This window comes from Brassica napus, chromosome A1 (genome assembly GCF_020379485.1).
Source record: "Brassica napus cultivar Da-Ae chromosome A1, Da-Ae, whole genome shotgun sequence".
NCBI classification, from domain to species: domain Eukaryota; kingdom Viridiplantae; phylum Streptophyta; class Magnoliopsida; order Brassicales; family Brassicaceae; genus Brassica; species Brassica napus.
This window is the reverse complement of record NC_063434.1, coordinates 29,281,694-29,302,177: the sequence shown is the minus strand read 5'-3', so window position 1 is coordinate 29,302,177 and position 20,484 is coordinate 29,281,694. Positions and strand designations below refer to the sequence as shown.

Here is a 20,484-nt window from a genome sequence, read left to right as displayed (position 1 = left end):
ATCTCTTGGAGTCTTGGAGACTAGTACTAACAACGATCTTGAATCCTGAATTATCCCAGAACTTCTGTTTCTCCCAATATTTTTCATTACCTTGTTATTTTTCCGACACCAGATCTCTTATCTCGTTGATCTCTATGTGCCTTACCCCTTTCTGTTCCCCCTTCATCATACAACAAAAGAATTTTAAAAACCCTTTGATCCATGCAAACAAGAATGTCAAGAGTAATGAACTTAACACTTACCCTATTCAGCTTTCTTGTCTGGCTTCTAGTTTCTTGAAGACAGAACTCTAGCTTCAGTATCTTCTTCTTCAAATCTTGATCTGGTTTCTCTGTTTCTCCTGCTGTTGTTTTTAATCAAAGAATTGAAACTTCCATTGAGAATTTAACAGATGGATCAAGATCTTAAAATTTTGAAACTTTTATTGAAAATTCTAGTTGGGATTCACATGAGATTTAAGTTCATTAGTCTTATGTTTCCAGTTACCAGACATTAAGCTTATCTCAGCTTTGAGTTTTTTAACCTCTTCGTCTTTCACTTCAATTAGTCTATTAATTTGATCTCACAATAAATTTACTAGATTTGAAAGGTTTCTTATATTGAAAACTAGGGGTATTCTGGCGCTACGCGCCGGGTTCGTACGCTTTGTTGACTAATAAATTGTTAAGGATTTGTTGATCCATTTGGTATTGGTTAGTGATAGTACTATATTTGTCTGTTTTGTAGTTGTTCAGGCAAAAAAATGAATATTATTTTACATATATTAATGAAGTAAGAATATAATATATCGAGTTTATATAGCAGCACTAAATCGTATGTGATTTTATTATTTTGTGGAGATTAAATTTTAAGATTGTTTTTATATTCATTGTCTGTGATGTAATTTCTTAGTTGGAAGATTGTTTGAACATATATTTGTTTGGAAGTTAGATAGTTGGGATACGTTTAATTTCTTAAACCAAGAACAGAGACATCTATGAAGATTCGAAAATGCAAACTTAAATGGCTTTGGGTATTAGTTGTGAACATGTTGAGTTTCAGATTTTTGTATAGGTCCACAACCTCTTCAGCTTTCGTGATGTTACGTGCATCGGTGGTTTCAAATTTATATTATATCTTACTCCAATTGCAACGTTCGAGAAGGCTATGTTCGTCAAGAGAGCCCCGCATTTGTGTTATGTTATAAAAGCTTGATCATATCTCATATATATAAATTCTATTCTTGATCTATTTGGAGGTGGCACTTGGTAGTGGTAACGGCAGTTTTGGTTGGGTGTTGCAATATTCACACTTTTTCTCATCATGTAGCTGTGTGTAAGCATGAAATATCTAAATGCAGATTCAACAAATTATTAAGAAGGTTGAGAAAAAATATTTTGATCAGGAAAGACTTGTAGATTAGCTTCAAAAGCAAAACATTCATGGAAAAATACAAGTGCCTCATACTTGTTGACCTGAAATGATGAGAGGCATCTCAAAATGTAATGAAAGAAACAAAACAGGTTCTTGGGCGTTGTCTACTCCCTTCTAGCCTTCACCAAAATCTTGAATGTTTCTTAAACTCAAATGTTCCTTACTCTGAATCGTTTTCCATGCTCCCCATTGCCTAAAAGAAACTAAGTCTTCTCACATACTTAACTACGGAAAGCAAAAAGTAATCAGATACCTTCTTTGAATTATTCTTCTTACTTCATACCACTTTTTGCACAGATCTGATAACCAAGTCCCTAGACTCACCATATACATAAAACATTACATAACCATGAGATTTGCATAACAATGAGACGGTATTGAAGAACCAGAAGTGATGGAGGGGACTCACAAGAAAACTATTAAAAAAGGAGTAAAATCTATACAAAGATTGTTAACAGCAGAATAAGGATCCATTCTTCAAATTTCTAGAACTCAAATCCACCACTGTATTAGAAAAATACAGAGACGATTGCCAGTGACCAACATAACTTTTGGTTCTGACACGTAGCTTTTCAATTTGTCATGAAATACGTAAGCTAATCCGTCAAAAAGGATTACACATTCATACACATCCCTGCCAAGTCAACGAAAATAACATCCATGAAGAGATAAATAATGGACATAGTTTAAAACGATGACAGCCACTGAAGTTTCAACTTAGTGAGTACCTATCTATATGTAAAGTAAGTATAACATGCTGTGAGCCGTGTGTCCCATCGTTAATTGTTCTCCTGATAGCAGTTAGCTCACCAAGTATATCTTGAAAGTTTAAAAGTCCAGTTCCGTGAATACAGTGGAAACTTGATATATCGTGAGATATAGAAGATTTAAATCATACCTAGTAGATTTCTGTTGGTATTTGCCAAAGACAATATCTGGTCGTAGTTACAGAACCGAATACATGAGAACTAAGAAAAACAGAACTCAGTAAGAGAGCTTATGAATTGATTCCGAAATCAGACAAAACATGAATAGAGCTAAAAAAGAGAAGAAGAGTGGTGAGTTACCAAGAGACGGTCTATGTAATTGTTCAACTCAGCAACACAGTCTTCTTTATCCCATTGTCCTTTAACGAACTTCTGGGAGTACCACCTGCAGAATAAAAATAAAGGATGCAACTAAATGGTGTTGGAGAGATTTGTAGAGCAAAAAAAAAATATTTATCATAAAGGGAAGTACTTGAGACGAGAAGGAGGTTAACAATTGATAGTCCAGATACCTCACTAAAGAACAAAAGACCATAGCGGGAAACGGTGCTGACAAATCTCTGAAACTGGGATTCCACTTGTCTGCAAAGACAGAATATTAAGATAACATCATCCAATGATGGAGAGAACACGTACGGGGAAAGGGAAACAACCTTAGACATCCATTTAGTGACTTCTTTGACTCCACGGTGCTGATATAGAGGCAGAACATAAATCTCTATACCGTTACAAGTATTGAATACAGCAGCTTCCTCAAGATGATTCAAACTGTATAACTCGGTGATAGCTCGTGGCCATTCAGCTTCGGGAAAAGAAAGCTTCTCACGCATCTCAACAGGTGTTGTGTGAATGTTAAGGCCAATCACCACAATGCTGCTTCTTTCGTGTATACTGGTATATACACTGGTAATAATCAATCAGAGTTCAAAGCAGAACTTAATACCTTGAAGAAGTATACAATCTCTGTTATAGAAAGCATATGCAATCAAACTTGAATCAAAACTTCGAATAGCTTTTAAAACTTCCAACTTAAAAGAAACCCAAAGAGGCAGAGACACGTATGGTCAATAGCAGAGGTCTTGAGCTGCTCCAGAGCCGAGATGCTAGCTGACTTGGACGGAGAAATCTCTCAACGGGCTCTCTGGTTCAGGACTTGTCTTGATCGTTTTATCATCGGAAGAGCACGAGTCCTAATCAGACCCGACGAAGTTAGAGAAGAAGATGGATCATTGGGATTCGATAACAGCATATTCTGCTTCGAGTTGACAAGGAAGGCGTTAGAAACAGCCATAGGCAATCAGAACACAAAATTAGAAAACGAAAGAACAGAAACCATCGTAAACTTGCCATCAACAGATCAGCACCCATGAAGATAGGTTTCTTAAAAGGTCCCATACCTTGCCATGGATCCGAAACAGATCAAGTCCGATCTTTCCAGAATTGAAGGAGACACGACACTCTCCCGATAGCAACCTAAGGACGAGGAGCCGTACAGTGAGAGTTACGGGGATAGAAGATGGAAAGCAAACGACACTTCGACACCTTTTGTTTTATGGGTCAAACCTAAATGCTTCCAGCGCTCTCTTAATTTGGGCCGGCCTATTATAAGGTTTTATAAGTTAGTAAAATCGAAAAATCAAGAGATGACAGGTGGCGTGATTTGCCCCCTCCTTCTTGATGATGTGGAGGCCTAAGGAGAGAGACAAGCCAACTTTATTATATAAGATACAAATACATACGTTTGAAAAAACTTACGAAATTGCAAATATAAATGAAAATCCCTTTGTGAAATTTAAAATTATTAAATTTTACAAAATACTTCTCTACATAAATTTCTAAATCAGTTAGAATAAATAAACAAGTAGCATTTTCGCTGAACAAGAAAACACACAGATTTTTGAAAAGAACTTGGCAAAGCACATTTATGAAAGTTTCATTACAATCCACATTGCAAGTTTTAATATTACCGAAATAGATTGAATGGAGAAAGCTAAAAAGAGGAATAAAAAAATATTATAAGTTGGTATATTAATAGAAACATCAAATTAGCCGTAGACTAGTTCCAATATCCACAAACCATTCTCTTCCTAAAACCAATCTCCCATTTCAGGATTCACATTTTCAGATATATAAAGAACACACAAAAATAAAACTTATTTTCCTTTTCAAACTTGTCATTTGCAATCTTGGATGTTGGATTCTGATGATGAATGCTATAGCTTTTCTTGGAAACTCAACGATGAGACCCTCAAAATGCCTTCTCCGTGCCTTCACAAGACTATCTCCATCTAGAGACACCGCGTTTCAATCACATCATTCCCGCTGCATAAACCAAAACATCAACAATCAAGATCCATATAGAATCACCAAATTGAGAAATGTTGTACAGTTTTGTACTAACAGGCCAAGTTCTGTTACAACTCAGGTTGCTTCTGAGGCAAGAAACCTCTCTGCTTCCAGGACATGCACAAAGGATCCGACATTGGATAAAATAATAGCCAAGAACGGCTTAAATGTGAAGCCATTAACCGTTGAGAGGCTAGAAGAAGATGAGAAAGATGAAGAGGTTGTCAATGGAGATGTCAGAAACATAGATAAGGACGGTCTGGAGAATGTCAGAAGAAAAGAAATCGAGGAGGAAGCTTGGAGGTTGCTGAGACAATCAGTAGTGACATACTGTGATTCTCCTGTAGGAACCATGGCTGCTAATGATCCAACCGATACAGCACCTTTAAACTATGATCAGGTCTTTGTTAGGGACTTTGTACCTTCGGCTCTTGCTTTCTTGATGAAGGGAGAAGGCGAGATTGTTCGTAACTTCCTTCTTTACACGTTGCAGCTGCAGGTATGAATACATTCTCTCAATGTTATACTGACATCAAAGAGTTTGCATTCATGACATAGAACCTTAGGGTATTAAAACAACACTATTTTAGTGTAATTTCAACACTACAAACATATTATTCTCCAACTACAACCCCAACTCTCATAATAAAAAGCTATTTTCATTATTATATTATATTTTTGTTATTATTTAATATTTACAATATAAATAATAATAACTTTTTAGTATTTACTATATAATTATTATTATTATGTAATTATATTACATAAAAACAATTTACAATAATTTGTTTCAAAAATCTATTCAGTATATAATAATATTTAAATAATAGATTTAAATAAATTATTTCAGTACATATACTATTTTATTATAAATATTTAATTTACTAATTTATATTTATTTATCTTCTTATTGACACCTTATTTTTTAATGTTTTATAAATAAAAGGGTGAGTAGTGTTTAGTGTAGTGAATAGTATTACACCAACATTTACAATAAAATGGTGTAATTTTTAGTGTTGGGTTGAAGATGTTTTTGTGTGAAAGCCACACAAAATTGAGTTTTAATGTTGGGTATGGATATGATCTTAGTGTTTGTTGTTGTGTTCTGTTTACAGAGTTGGGAGAAAACAGTTGATTGTTATAGTCCAGGACAAGGATTAATGCCTGCGAGTTTCAAAGTCAGAACTTCACCTCTTGAAGAGGACAAGTTTGAAGAGGTTCTTGATCCAGACTTTGGTGAGTCAGCTATAGGTCGTGTTGCTCCTGTTGATTCTGGTCAGTACTTTCGCATAAACAGATCAAGAGACTATTACATTGTGATAGTAGTGCTAGCTAAGAAGAAATAAGTGTTGATTAAATAAATCATCTCAGGTTTATGGTGGATAATACTGTTGAGAGCATATGGGAAGATCACAGGGGACTACTCGTTGCAAGAGAGGGTAGATGTGCAGACAGGGATAAAGATGATTGCAAACTTGTGTTTAGCGGATGGGTTTGATATGTTTCCAACGTTACTAGTCACTGATGGCTCTTGCATGATAGACCGGCGTATGGGTATCCATGGTCATCCTCTTGAGATCCAAGTAACTCCCCAGAACAAGTTGTTTCTTGAATTTTAAAAATCTCAAAACAAGAGAAGTTAACTATGTTTTGTTGCCACAGGCTTTGTTCTATTCTGCTCTACGGTCTTCCCGTGAGATGATAACTATAAATGATAGCTCCAAGAACCTAGTAAGGACCATTAACAACAGGCTAAGCGCAATATCATTTCACATTAGAGAAAACTATTGGGTTGACAAAGGCAAAATCAATGAGATATACCGTTATAAAACAGAAGAGTACTCTACTGATGCAACCAACAAGTTCAACATCTACCCGGACCAGGTTTCTCCGTGGTTAATGGACTGGATTCCTGAAAGCCATAGGTGTGGTTTTCTTGTAGGAAACCTCCAGCCTGCTCACATGGACTTTAGGTTCTTCACTTTGGGAAACCTTTGGTCAATTATTTCTTCTTTGGGAACACCAAGACAGAACCAAGCTATACTAAATTTGATTGAAGAAAAATGGGATGATCTCATTGGACATATGCCACTAAAGATATGCTTCCCTGCTTTGGAGTCTTCAGAGTGGCATATAATCACTGGGAGTGATCCAAAGAACACGTTAGTAAAGTAGCTTATCACTTAAAATGGACTAGACTTCCTTTATGTATTCGTTGCATGTTTTGTAGGCCTTGGTCTTACCATAACGGCGGGTCATGGCCAACACTTCTTTGGCAAGTAAGCATAGATTCTTAGCAATAGCGTAAAACACACGCAACGTATATTCACCAGGACTTTACATTATGTATTTGGATGTTTTCAGTTCACATTGGCATGCATGAAGATGGGTAGACCAGAACTAGCAGAGAAAGCAGTTACATTGGCTGAGAAGAGGCTCCAAGCTGACCGGTGGCCTGAGTACTACGATACAAGATATGGGAAGTTCATCGGAAAAAAGTCCAGGCTTTACCAGACCTGGACAATTGCTGGTTTCTTGACTGCCAAGCAACTATTGCAGAATCCTGAAATGGCATCTTCCTTGTTCTGGGAAGAAGATCTTGAGCTTCTAGAGACTTGCGTTTGCGTTCTAACCAAATCAGGCCGGAAGAGTTGCTCTAGGGCTGCAGCAAAATCTCAGATTCTTATCTAAATTGGTTTTGTTGACGAACTGGATTAAGATGTAAAGTTCATGTTGCAACAAATATCATGTGAGTTTTGTATATAAAAAAATAGTGGTTGACACTTGACACTAGTAGTACTTTTCAACAATTACTAAAAGAAAAGTACTATATTGTCTGGTAATGTTATACATGTTAACCAAAGTAATAGTAAATAACAATTTTGACTGTATAGAAGCTGGTATATTGTATTAGTTAAAAAAATATTTTGCTCTTAAACCCTAATTGGTTTGGCCGGCTGCGTCTGGGGTCCAATGTTAAGTGTTAAGCAAAGAGACAAATATAAGATCATGCCCACAAGTTCTGATGGGTCGATTTTTAAGGGTCAACGTGTATGTATACATTGAGAATGACACTTTATATGCCGATGCTATAAGAAAATGACCACTCCTTCATAACCTAGGGGACATTTTTTGTAGATTGTGGGATCCCAAATATGGCAAAATTTTCAAGGATATACTGAGTTTTGTGGTTACAAGATTAGCCACCGTAAAAAAGGTTAATTAATGGTAAAGTCCCATGTTAATAAAACATTCTAAATAAGGATTAGCCAGGTTCTAATCCAAGATGCTACGAGGATATAGTTATACAAATAAATAAATAAATAAAGGGTAAATAAATCAAGGGACTAGGAGGTGAGAAAGTGGTGGGTGGTCCTTGAGCCTTAAAGGAAACAAAGAAGACATCTCATACTTGACCCCAATTATTATGCCACCTTCTCTCTCACGTCTCCATCCGTTTTCGTTGTCATCTCTTTGTTTTCTTGAGGCTTTACTCTTCAGACGTGTCACCTTTTCAATGGCCAAAAAATATCTCATCTTTCAATTGTTTTTTGTAATCCGTGATCTATATTCTTGGTTTTTACCTATTAGACTTTTTTTTTAAATCGTGGATCGATCAACATAACCATGTTGATCTAGGACAACTTACAAGTAATATCGTTATTATGGTCCTAATTAATAGGCTAGTAAACTGGATCCTCATTGCATATCATATAGTATTATAGGTATTTTACATAACACCATAACTCAAGGTTAATGGTTGACAACTTGACATGCAAACAACTGGACAGGTTTGTGATTCAATCTTGATTGGATGTACTTTTAGCAAGTTTAGTTATTGTCCTTTTTTTTGGGCAACTGATTTAGTTATTATCTTATAGATCGTATTTTACAAAATGCTTCTGAAATTTAGTTGTTGTAACCGATTATACACGTTGCCTACACACAAAAAAAGTCATAGTCCTGCATAGCTAACGTAAACGTAATCATGTTCTTTAATTTTTCAAACATTTGTACTTAAGTTCATATCATCAAGACTGAAGTAATCTCTCCAATCAGCTGAAATAACCACGTTCAGACAATAAACCGATTGGCTTTGGTCTCTACTTATTGTATAATTCAAATCTACTTATAACAAAATATACATATATGTAAGGACAAAGTATGATATATGCACTCATTTTGTTTCACAAAGTTGTTTAGATGTAGGGCACACGAAAGTCTATTTTAACTTATTATCATTTTATTATATGAATTTTTTAAAAGCTATAAAGAGAAAACAAAAAACTGTTCGAGAAGAAACCAATTTCAGATAAAGAGGTCTCTCACATGCGACCCACTTTGAACAAAAGAGTCGGACCGTAGGGTCTGCATGCACATGCCTTCTCGTATATATTTATACTTCATTTTAATTTCATTTTTGGCATATAGCTTATAAATATTGAATTTAGTTTTCTTAAAATATAAATTCAAATCTGTGCTGGATGAATGGGCCCGAAATTAGATACATACTTTGTCCTTTACGTATATAAAATATTTATATCGCTTTTTTTCAAGAAAAAATATTTATATCCTGATCTAATGTGGATTAGTTAACTGGTCGAACCTAGAACTTGAAGAGTACTGAATTCTCATCCTCGAATTCAAATATTCGATGGAAAGCGTTTAAACACTAAATATTAACTAGATTTTTTTTTTGCTAAATATTAATTATAAAGTTGCCATGAAGATTAGCATTGAGCCATTTATGGTGTCCAAATTTCATTTTTAAGCAAATACTTACAACTCACAAAAGTATGAAATGACATCGAAACAGTTTGAACAACAACAAAAATACGCAATATTTTCGTCCAATTCGTGATGATTTTTGAAATTTTTCCCCATTGCAAACACTTGATTAAATACATTATCAAACACTCGGATTATAAATGCGTAAAAGAATAACCAAAACAAATAATACACACCAACGGCTCATGCAATCGGCTATAAAGCTGAGCCGAGTTTAACGGACGGCTGAAACTCAGACAGAATCTTCGTTAGAGCCGTCATGGCTCGGACTTGCATTTCCAGCGCCGCTATGTAATCCGCCGTCTCGTCTAAAAGCTCCGGTAACGCCGTTCTCCGGCAACCCGGCACCAACCCACCTAACGCCCGGACACGATATCCCACCACCGACAACTTCCTCCTCCTCCCTCCACCTCCCCTGACCCCCGAAGCCGGCTTTGTATGCTTGTGCCGGCGCAGACTCCTCCCGAACCGGCTCACCAATATGGCTCTGCTCCACCGAGTCGTTCCACGAGCCGTAGCCGCGAGCACTTTGTCGGCCGTGTCCCGAACCGTTGTGCTTCGCCGAGAACGCCGGAGAGCATCGTAGAGTCTTAAGGAATAAGCCTTCTGCGCTGCCTTGGCTCTCCATCTCTGACTAAAATGTCTCGCCGGAGCTTCTGAACATCTTCTTGATCGACGAAGAGCCTCCAAAAGCTTTGGAGCGAAAACTCTCTGCCCTCCTCTTTGCAGTCTCCGGCCAAAAGGGATTGTTTCAGTCCCTTCTACCTCCGACGACGACGTTGAATGATTCATTCTTTAGCGTTATTCAAGAAGTTTGATATTATTGAATCTTCTGAGGAACAAGTCGAGCTCTTTCTTATTTCTTGATATAATAATTCAGTCATTGGAGGAATCTATATATATAAACATTTGGGAGAGGCCACTTCTAATGCAATGATTTTCTAGCATATTTATTTGTTTATTTTCTTGTCTTTTGCGAATTAAATACCATATTTTAGATCTCTTTTCTTGAATAATTGTACCTCTAAATTCACATTGGCCAATTATGATTGACCCGGTGAATGCAAAAAAAAAAATCAGTTTCCTAAAATTATATTGTTTTTAAAGTTGAAGATATAAATAAGGAATAAAATATCTTCATTTTATTTGACGGGAACAAAAATAGCTATCTTCATTTTTATATTTTAATATACATTTTACACATATACTACAAATTAAGCTTTTTACATGTCTATTTATGATGGTGAGCGGCGTAAAATATGTGCTATGACGTGTATTTATTTGATTTGTAGATTTTTGGTAACAAAAAGAACAAAATTGCGATAGGAATTTGATGTAATAAGTGGAGGCTAATGATTGGTGGCAATATAACCAATGGAGTAGATAGAAGAACACATAGCTATCAAACAAAATTTAACATAAAGAAACAAAAAATTAATGTCCATTTTTAAACAATGAACATAAGAAACCATAAGAAAAGGAGAAGATGCATGTGATGGTGTTTTCTTTCATGACCTCCTCACTTTAGGCTTAGTATTGTGGCTATTTATCATCCACAATTTTCTCTCACGATTTTTCTATATTCCAATTTGATTTTTTTTCATTGTTTGGTGTTTTATGAAACATATAACATGTTCTTTATACTTTTCCTCCATTAATGAAAATAACTATTTAATCATGTTGATCTTTTCGAAAAGCATTAAATTTAAGTTTTGGATTCCTCTTGTCAATCATCAGTCTATAAGTAGAAAGAAAATTGTATATATATAAAAAAAAAAAGAAAAAAAAAGAAAATTGTATATATATGAATACCAAATAACAATATATATTTCTCAAAATGTATAGTTTACATCTGATATGTGGAAATTACTCAAGCTGTTAAATAATTAAAATCATAAATTAAAATTAAGAAACAAAAGTATCTAATTTGCAAAGTAAATGTGGGGTTTCTAGCTATAAACGTGAGTCATGACAGAGAGATTGGCCTCCTTGCGTCAGACACGCTTCGATATCTTCTTCTTAATTTTTCCCTTTTTCCTTTGTTTATTATTCCCAAATCAAATGATTAGTAGTTATCCTCATTGATTCTTTGTTATCCCCATCCAAGACAATAATACTAATAATAATGACAATGATTTGCTTCATGACAAAAATACTGTTCCTCCCTTAATGATTTTTATTTGTTAAGACAATGTATATACGCACATCTGATATCTTCTCCATTCCATTTTAAACTAGCTGTTTTAGAAAAAAAAATATTTTATACAAATAAATGTTTTATATTCACTATGCAGAAATTTTAAACTCTTAAAAAAAACTAATTAAATGACAATTGGTTAAAAATATCAGAAATTGGTCACTACAAAAATAATACATTTATAATAGCAGCAATTTAATCTGTTTTTTTCTAAATAAGTGAAAATATTAAAAATCTACTTTTAAAAAACAGAGGTAGTAGTAATCTTTTTGTCAACGATTATATTAAAGCAGGATGCTTAGAACTAGACTAGAATATTTGCTTAGTTGTTTTATCAGACCCGTTTACAGTATATGGTTACTTGAAAGCAAATGCGTCAACATAAAGCCCAAACATAATTATTTTCCCATTTTTAAGGCCCAAACTCTACCCGGTCCGGTTTGGTTCAAACAAAAACGACGTCGTCTCTATCTTTCCACTTTTGGATTTTCCCTTATTTTTTCCATTTTCTATTTTAAATACCTTTCAAGGGGTTTATGAAGGGCTTTGACACCCTGTCTTCTTCTTCTCCCGTCTTCAGACACAACTCGTACGGTTTCTTGTCTCTCAGGGCAAAACCCTAACCCTAATTTCCCGTCATGCTGAAGCTCCTCTCTTCAACCGCTCACACCATCCATCACGCGAACCCGTCTCCTCGGGTCGGGTCAAACCCAATTAAGACTCCACTCTTCAATGCACTGAGTCAGCTAACCGGATGGAACCGGAGCTCCCAAGAGTTGAGTCGTCGCGCTTTCTGCTCTAACCAAAGTGACGCCGCCGCCGATCCCAAGTCAGATGCGTCGAATCCCGAAGCTTCCGACACGAAATCGTCCTCTGCGGTTGTTGTCTCAACGACCACTACTAGCCTCGACGATTATCAAACGGTTTGTATTTTTTTTTTTTTCTTAAAGTTTATGAAACTTTAAGAGTTTTGTGATAATGGGTTTTGTTGAAAATGCATTTGCTTATGCTTTAGATTTAGTCAGATCATATAGAGAATGCAATTCAATTAGCAAAAAAGATGCAAAGGTAGAACCTTTAATAGTTTTGTGATCATGGGTTTGTTGAAATGCATTTTCATATGCTTTAGATTTAGTCAGATCATATAGAGAATGCAATTCAATTACCAAAAGGAGGTAAAGGTGGAACCTTTAATAGCTTTTGTGTTGTTTAACTACAGGTTATAGCATTGCCGTTGCCCAAGAAGCCTCTCTTTCCTGGGTTTTACATGCCAATCTATGTCAAGGTATGTTGTTACGGAGATTTTTTTTGGGGATATAAACATTTCTTAAGAACTTTAATTTTAAATTTTAAAAAATTCATACGGTTGTGTCTTGATCCGACCATGTTTTGCTGTCCACTAGGTTGGACTGTCTTTGATGTTTATTGTCTCTGCTTTGTGTGTGTGTGTAGGATCGTAAATTAATTGAAGCTTTACAAGAGAGCATGAGGAGACAAACTCCATACGCAGGGGCTTTCCTTTTGAAGGATGACGAGGCTTCAGCTGATTCATCTTCTTCCTCTACTACCTGTGAGACAGAGAATGTTCTAGAGAAGTTTAAAGGCAAAGAGTTGCTCAACCGTATGCACGAAGTTGGCACACTTGCTCAGGTACCCTTCTCTTGATGCTGCACGTTTAGTCTCTGTTTGAAAATGACTTTAACCAATTGCTAATTTTTTTTAGATTTCAAGTATCCAAGGTGAGCAAGTCATACTCATTGGTCGCAGACGTCTTCGTATAACAGATATGGTAAGTTAATCTTATTGCTGTGTATAGACTTGTGTTATTGACAAAACAATGTGATTTGTGTTTTTGTTACAGGTGAGTGAAGATCCTCTATCAGTCAAAGTTGAACATATAAAGGTGTGTGTTTCTGTTTCTTCCCTTTCCTTTTTGTTATACAAGACATGTGGTTTCTGTTTCCTTTTGAAAATTTATGAGTCTTTGTTATGTGTGTGCCTTTGTTGTTTCTCCTGCAGAACAAGGCGTATGATAAGGACGATGATGTCATCAAGGCAACATACTTTGAAGTTATGTCGACACTTAGGGATGTCTTAAAGACAACTTCACTATGGAGAGATCAAGTTCGGACTTATACTCAGGCATGCTCTCTTCATATTTTGCACTGCTTGTGATTGCATAATATGTCAAAATGATCAGTATCTTAGTAGATTTTTTTTTTCAATTTATGCAGCATATAGGTGACTTCAATTATCAACATTTAGCCGATTTTGGAGCTGGGATCTCTGGCGCTAACAAACATGAAAATCAGGGAGTTCTTGAAGAACTGGATGTAAGTAAACCAGTGTTATAAAAACTGGTATTCGGACCTAAACAAAATGATTTTTTAAAAAAAAAAATCGAATCTAGGCACTCAAAATATCGATTTTTTGAACCATAAGTCTATTAATTTTAAGTGTTGAATCTGAGATTACTTCAAAAAGGATGATATTTTTTCACTATTAGTCAGCTTCTCATATTGGTTTGTTCCATCCAGGTCCATAAACGTCTGGAGTTGACGCTAGATTTGCTGAAAAAAGAAGTGGAAGTTAACAAGATTCAGGTACTTCATCATGCCTTCACTTTCCATATTTCTTTTTTTTGTAAATGGTTGTTTTAATCTAACAATGAATACCTCATCATCACTTATGATTTTAGGCATCCATAGCAAAAACTGTTGAAGAAAAATTTAGTGGTGAGCGACGACAAATCGTGCTAAAGGAGCAACTAAAGGCTATAAAAAAGGTTTATTCATCTCAGCCTCTCAAATCATGTCTGCTCTATAGTATCATTGGTTGATACGTATCGTGTGTTACAAATGCAGGAGCTTGGGGTGGAGACAGATGGCAAATCTGCATTTTCTGGTTAGTACTACCAGTAGTACATTAATAGAGAGATTCAACTTTTCAGATGTTGATAAAGTCTTAATTCTTTTCTGCAGAGAAGTTTAAGGAAAGGATTGAAGTTAATAAAGACAAGATACCAAAACATGTATTAAAAGTCATAGAAGAAAATCTTACAAAACTGCAGCTTTTAGAACCAACTTCAAGCGAGTTTGATGTGACGCTTAACTACCTTGATTGGTTGACCGTGCTGCCGTGGGGAAACATCAGGTTTTGCTATTGTGTAATTGGTTTCTTTTCCTGTTTGCATTGATTGAGAAGCCTCAGTTATAATACTCATATTAAACTTGGTTTGCAGTGATGAGAATTTTGATGTCTTAAGAGCAGAAAAGATTCTTAACGAGGATCATTATGGTTTATCTGATGTGAAAGAGAGAATACTAGAGTTTATTGCTGTGGGAAGTCTCAGAGGCACTTCTCAAGGTCTTTCTAGTTTCACTCTTCTTTACTGAAAAGACTTTTTAAGTTATGAAACTGAAAGTTTGTTAAAATGTGTCAACAGGGAAGATCATCTGTCTCTCAGGGCCACCTGGAGTAGGAAAAACTAGCATAGGCCGTTCTATAGCACGTGCGCTTGACCGCAAGTTCTTCCGGTTCTCTGTTGGTGGACTATCTGATGTTGCCGAGATTAATGTAATACTACATGTCAAAGCTTTAATGTTTCAAAATCTGTTAAGCATAGATTTTAAAATCATATGTTCTCTACTGTGTTTAGGGACATCGTCGAACATACATTGGTGCCATGCCTGGAAAGTTAGTCCAGTGTCTAAAGACTGTGGGAACAGAGAATCCTATCATTCTGATCGATGAGATTGATAAGGTAAGTCTTTTAGTATTTGAATTGGTTAGAGATACATTGGTTAATGTTTGTCCATTGTTTCTTTGTCAGCTTGGAAAGGGACACTCTGGTGATCCAGCCAGTGCGTTGTTGGAGGTTATGGATCCAGAGCAGAATGCAAATTTTAGAGATCACTATCTTGATGTTACTATTGACTTATCCAAGGTTTGTTACCAATACTATATTATACTTCTTTCATATGCAATACTACATTATTGGCAGTACTGTGTTTGACTTTTTTTTTGCAGGTTTTATTTGTGTGCACAGCAAATGTGATAGATACGATTCCGAAACCACTGCTAGATAGAATGGAGGTGATTAGTCTAGCAGGGTATATCACTGATGAGAAGTTGCATATTGCTAGAGACTTTTTGGTTAAAAACACATGCAGAGACTGTGGCATCAAGCCTGAACAGGTCCTCACTCTCTTAACAATTGCTGTTCTTTAGTTTCTTTTCCTTCATTATTTGAATGTGTTCTTGTTGTGAGAGATTTTCTCAAGATCTTTGTAATCCTGCCAGGTTGGTGTGAGCGATGCAGCTCTTCTTTCTTTGATTGAAAATTACTGCAGAGAAGCTGGAGTTAGAAGTCTCCACAAGAACATTGAGAAGATCTACCGTAAGGTATATTCACAAGAATTTTACATTCCAAACTGTTGGACTCGGCCGGTTTTAGAGATTTAGGAACTGTTCGGTTATTTACAAAATTCGGTTAGGTTTTGGTTCAGTTATTTTAGTTTTCGGATCGGTTTTGGTTATTTTGGTTCAGATAAATGTGCTTAGGCCTAGTTGTTTACTTGAATCTAACACCATTTGATTTCTTTGGCAGATTGCACTTAAACTAGTACGCCAAAGAGCATCCACGGTAGTGCCTGCAGTTTCTGTTGATGTTACTGACACTGAAGATACTAAACCTTTGGCCAAGACCTCTGCAGAAGTATCCACTGTGTTGACAGATGAGTCAGCAACAAAGACCGAGCAGAGTGAAGTGGTAGCTGAAAAGGTTATGATTGAAGAATCAAACCTTGCTGATTACTTAGGCAAACCGGTTTTCCACTCAGACAAGATCTATGAAAAGACACCAGTAGGGGTTGTAATGGGTCTAGCCTGGACATCCATGGGTGGCTCAACGCTATACATAGAGACAACCTTCGTGGAAGAAGTAGAACGCAAAGGCCGTCTTCGTATAACAGGCCAACTCGGGAGTGTGATGAAAGAAAGCGCACAGATAGCTCACACAGTCGCCAGAAGAATCATGCTGGAGAAAGAACCTGATAACCTCTTCTTGGCGAACTCAAAGCTTCATCTACACGTTCCAGAAGGAGCCACGCCAAAAGACGGTCCAAGCGCAGGATGCACAATGATCACTTCGTTGCTTTCACTTGCTATGAAGAAGCCTGTAAGGAAGGATCTTGCAATGACGGGAGAAGTCACTCTCACCGGTAGAATACTTCCAATAGGCGGCGTAAGTCACACGCTACATTTATAGCTTTCTCAGTTTCTGTTAAGTTGATAAATGATTGCTTAAACATCTCACAGGTTAAGGAGAAGACTATAGCTGCGAGAAGGTGTCAAGTGAAGATGATAATCTTTCCGGAGGCTAACCGTAAAGATTTTGATGAGCTTCCAGAAAACGTGAAAGAAGGGCTTGATGTTCACTTTGTCGATGAGTATGAGCAGATTTTCGAGCTAGCCTTTGGGTATGACCATTAGAAGAAGAAATTTGAGAAGTCTCCCTCACTTGAGATCTTCCTAGTTGTTGTTGTTGCCAACTACACTTAAAAGAAAAAACTCATCATTTAATAATATTAATTTACAAAATTTTTTTATATATTTTAAATATATTTAAATATAAATAAAAAGATAATTGTTTTCTTGACAAAATGATAAGTTTTGATTTATATTTTAATTAGATTATTTTTTTGTATTTAAGATGTATTGTTGAATAAATTTATTTTTAGAAATTATCTGATAAATAATATAAAATATTTAAAGTGTCAGTGAAAACATATATATTGATGAATTTAAATAGAAAAGAAATAATACAATGTTTTATTATATTTCTATAAATTATACATTTTAATTACCAGTTTATGACTATAATGGGTTTATATATTTATATAAAAAATCAAAATTATCTCATATTTTATCGTTTTATCGGATAAAACAGAAGTCAATTGACAATTCTGTGATTAACATGTGTTCTACATTTGTATTAATGTATGATAAACTCTTTTTCATGGTAAATGAGCATCTTTCAATTGTTTTTATCAATTAATTTAATAAAACTTCATAATACTCCCTAAATCGAAGGAATAACCACTATAAAATTATTATTTTCTTGATAAACGGAGACGACAAAGGCTCCAAACCTCTTTGAACATCATCATATGTTAGTGCAGGATTCAACTAGGCATTAAAACAATATTGTCATATTTTTTGAAATTTTCTCAAATCTATGGGCTCACCCCTAAAAAAATATTGAGTTTTTGGTAAATACTTTATATACTGAAGCCTATAATCTTTAGTGTTGTTTTAAAATTTCTACCATATTCTACATTTGTATTAATGTATGCTAAACTATTTTTCATGGTAAATGAGCATCGTTCAATTGTTTTTATCAATTAATTTAGTAAAACTTCATAATACCCCCAAAATTTATGGAATAACCACTATAAAATTATTATTTTCTTGATAAACGGAGAGCACAAAGGCTCCAAACCTCTTTGAACATCATCATATGTTAGTGCAGGATGCAACTAGGCATTAAAACAATACTGTCATATTTTTTGAAATTTTCTCAAAATCTATGGGCTAACAACCTCTACAAAAATATTGAGTTTTTGGTAAATACTTGATATACTGAAGCCTATAATCTTTAGTGTTGTTTTAAAATTTCTACCATATTCTACATTTGTATTAATGTATGCTAAACTATTTTTCATGGTAAATGAGCATCGTTCAATTGTTTTTATCAATTAATTTAGTAAAACTTCATAATACCTCCCAAATCGATGGAATAACCACTATAGAATCATTATTTTCTTGATAAACAGAGAGCACAAAGGCTCCAAACCTCTTTGAACATCATCATATGTTAGTGCATGATGCAACTAGGCATTAAAGCAATATTTTCATATTTTTTGAAATTTTCTCAAAATCTATGGGCTAACCCCTACAAAAATATTGAGTTTTTGGTAAATACTTTATATACTGAAGCCTATAATCTTTAGTGTTGTTTTAAAATTTCTACCATATTCTCATTTGTATTAATGTATGCTAAACTATTTTTCATGGTAAATGAGCATCGTTCAATTGTTTTTATCAATTAATTTTGTAAAACTTCATAATACCCCCTAAATCGATGGAATAACCACTATAAAATTATTATTTTCTTGATAAACGGAGAGCACAAAGGCTCCAAACCTCTTTGAACATCATCATATGTTAGTGCAGGATGCAACTAGGCATTAAAGCAATATTGTCATATTTTTTGAAATTTTCTCAAAATCTATGGGCTAACCCCTACAAAAATATTTAGTTTTTGGTAAATACTTTATATACTGAAGCCTATAATCTTTAGTGTTGTTTTAAAATTTCTACCATATTCTACATTTGTATTAATGTATGCTAAACTCTTTTTCATGGTAAATGAGCATCTTTCAATTGTTTTTATCAAATAATTTAATAAAACTTCATAATGCCCCCTAAATCGATGGAATAACCACTACAAAATTATTATTTTCTTGATAAACGGAGACGACAAAGGCTCCAAACCTCTTTGAACATCATCATATGTTAGTGCAGGATGCAACTAGGCATTAAAAAATATTGTCATATTTTTTGAAATTTTCTCAAAATCTATGGGCTAACAACCCCTACAAAAATATTGAGTTTTTGGTAAATACTTTATATACTGAAGCCTATAATCTTTAGTGTTGTTTTAAAATTTCTACCATATTCTACATTTGTATTAATGTATGCGAAACTATTTTTCATGGTAAATGAGCATCGTTCAATTGTTTTTATCAATTAATTTAGTAAAACTTCATAATACCCCCTAAATCGATGGAATAACCACTATAAAATTATTATTTTCTTGATAAACGGAGAGCACAAAGGCTCCAAACCTCTTTGAACATCATCATATGTTAGTGCAGGATGCAACTAGGCATTAAAACAATATTTTCATATTTTTTGAAATTTTCTCAAAATCTATGGGCTAACCCCCCTACAAAAATCTTGAGTTTTTGGTAAATACTTTATATACTGAAGCCTATAATCTTTAGTGTTGTTTTAAAATTTCTACCATATTTCTACATTTGTATTAATGTATGCTAAACTATTTTTCATGGTAAATGAGCATCGTTCAATTTTTTTTATCAATTAATTTAGTAAAACTTCATAATACTCCCTAAATCGATGGAATAACCACTATAAAATTATTATTTTCTTGATAAACGGAGAGCACAAAGGCTCCAAACCTCTTTGAACATCATCATATATTAGTGCAGGATGCAACTAGGCATTAAAACAATATTGTCTAATTTTTTGAAATTTTCTCAAAATCTATGCGCTAACCCCTACAAAAATATTGAGTTTTTGGTAAATACTTTATATACTGAAGCCTATAATCTTTAGTGTTGTTTTAAAATTTCTACTATATTCTACATTTGTATGAATGTATGCTAAACTCTTTTTCATGGTAAATGAGCATATTTCAATTGTTTTTATCAAATAATTTAATAAAACTTCATAATACTCCCTAAATCGATGGAATAACCACTATAAAATTATTATTTTCTTGATAAACGGAGACAACAAAGCTCCAAACCTTTTTGAACATCATCATATGTTAGTGCAGGATGCAACTAGGCATTAAAACAATATTTTCATATTTTTTGAAATTTTCTCAAAATCTATGGGCAAACCCCTACAAAAATATTGAGTTTTTCGTAAATACTTTATATACTGAAGCCTATAATCTTTAGTGTTGTTTTAAAATTTCTACCATATTCTACATTTGTATTAATGTATGTTAAAGTATTTTTCATGGTAAATGAGCATCATTCAATTGTTTTTATCAATTAATTTAGTAAAACTTCATAATACCCCCTAAATCGATGGAATAACCACTATAATATTATTATTTTCTTGATAAACGGAGAGCACAAGGGCTCCAAACCTCTTTGA

At 34.6% G+C, this 20,484-nt stretch overlaps 4 protein-coding genes across 13 annotated transcripts; 2 read left to right on the top strand and 2 right to left on the bottom strand.

The window, feature by feature from the left end:
* Positions 1-1,334: 1,334 nt before the first annotated feature.
* On the bottom strand, positions 1,335-3,765 carry LOC125589444. 9 transcript variants are annotated; one of them, XR_007325787.1, is made up of 9 exons: positions 3,578-3,765; positions 2,834-3,432; positions 2,693-2,762; positions 2,481-2,565; positions 2,312-2,381; positions 2,142-2,232; positions 1,823-2,047; positions 1,667-1,727; positions 1,335-1,622 (listed from the first exon to the last, which is right to left on the bottom strand). XR_007325787.1 is itself a non-coding variant. In XM_048761839.1 (8 exons), the coding sequence occupies exons 4-8, from the start codon at positions 2,713-2,715 to the stop codon at positions 1,906-1,908; spliced, it is 411 nt and encodes a 136-aa protein (XP_048617796.1). In that variant the 5' UTR covers positions 2,716-2,762; positions 2,834-3,083; positions 3,237-3,432; positions 3,578-3,764; the 3' UTR covers positions 1,335-1,905. The 9 variants fall into 9 exon arrangements, 2 of the variants coding, with proteins under 2 accessions (XP_048617796.1, XP_048617795.1); XR_007325797.1 differs by having other exon boundaries at positions 1,335-1,616; XR_007325760.1 differs by having other exon boundaries at positions 1,335-1,606.
* A 198-nt stretch (positions 3,766-3,963) lies between these two features.
* Positions 3,964-9,549, top strand: LOC106429265 (probable alkaline/neutral invertase A, chloroplastic). 2 transcript variants are annotated; one of them, XM_022712420.2, is made up of 6 exons: positions 3,964-5,025; positions 5,642-5,762; positions 5,898-6,109; positions 6,189-6,688; positions 6,757-6,805; positions 6,891-9,549. In XM_022712420.2, the coding sequence occupies exons 1-6, from the start codon at positions 4,384-4,386 to the stop codon at positions 7,215-7,217; spliced, it is 1,851 nt and encodes a 616-aa protein (XP_022568141.2). In that variant the 5' UTR covers positions 3,964-4,383; the 3' UTR covers positions 7,218-9,549. The 2 variants fall into 2 exon arrangements, with proteins under 2 accessions (XP_022568141.2, XP_013725460.2); XM_013870006.3 differs by having other exon boundaries at positions 5,642-5,801.
* On the bottom strand, positions 9,370-10,399 carry LOC106352824 (transcription factor bHLH150). The gene has a single exon (XM_048761836.1). It carries the CDS (start codon positions 10,104-10,106, stop codon positions 9,510-9,512), a length of 597 nt encoding a protein of 198 aa, XP_048617793.1. The 5' UTR covers positions 10,107-10,399; the 3' UTR covers positions 9,370-9,509.
* A 1,537-nt stretch (positions 10,400-11,936) lies between these two features.
* Positions 11,937-17,112, top strand: LOC106352844 (lon protease homolog 4, chloroplastic/mitochondrial). The gene is made up of 19 exons (XM_013792491.3): positions 11,937-12,434; positions 12,731-12,796; positions 12,964-13,161; positions 13,235-13,300; positions 13,373-13,414; positions 13,531-13,653; positions 13,746-13,844; positions 14,049-14,114; positions 14,210-14,296; positions 14,376-14,415; positions 14,493-14,664; positions 14,753-14,877; positions 14,957-15,087; positions 15,170-15,274; positions 15,344-15,457; positions 15,541-15,708; positions 15,814-15,915; positions 16,121-16,756; positions 16,831-17,112. The coding sequence occupies exons 1-19, from the start codon at positions 12,150-12,152 to the stop codon at positions 17,002-17,004; spliced, it is 2,799 nt and encodes a 932-aa protein (XP_013647945.2). The 5' UTR covers positions 11,937-12,149; the 3' UTR covers positions 17,005-17,112.
* Positions 17,113-20,484: the final 3,372 nt, after the last annotated feature.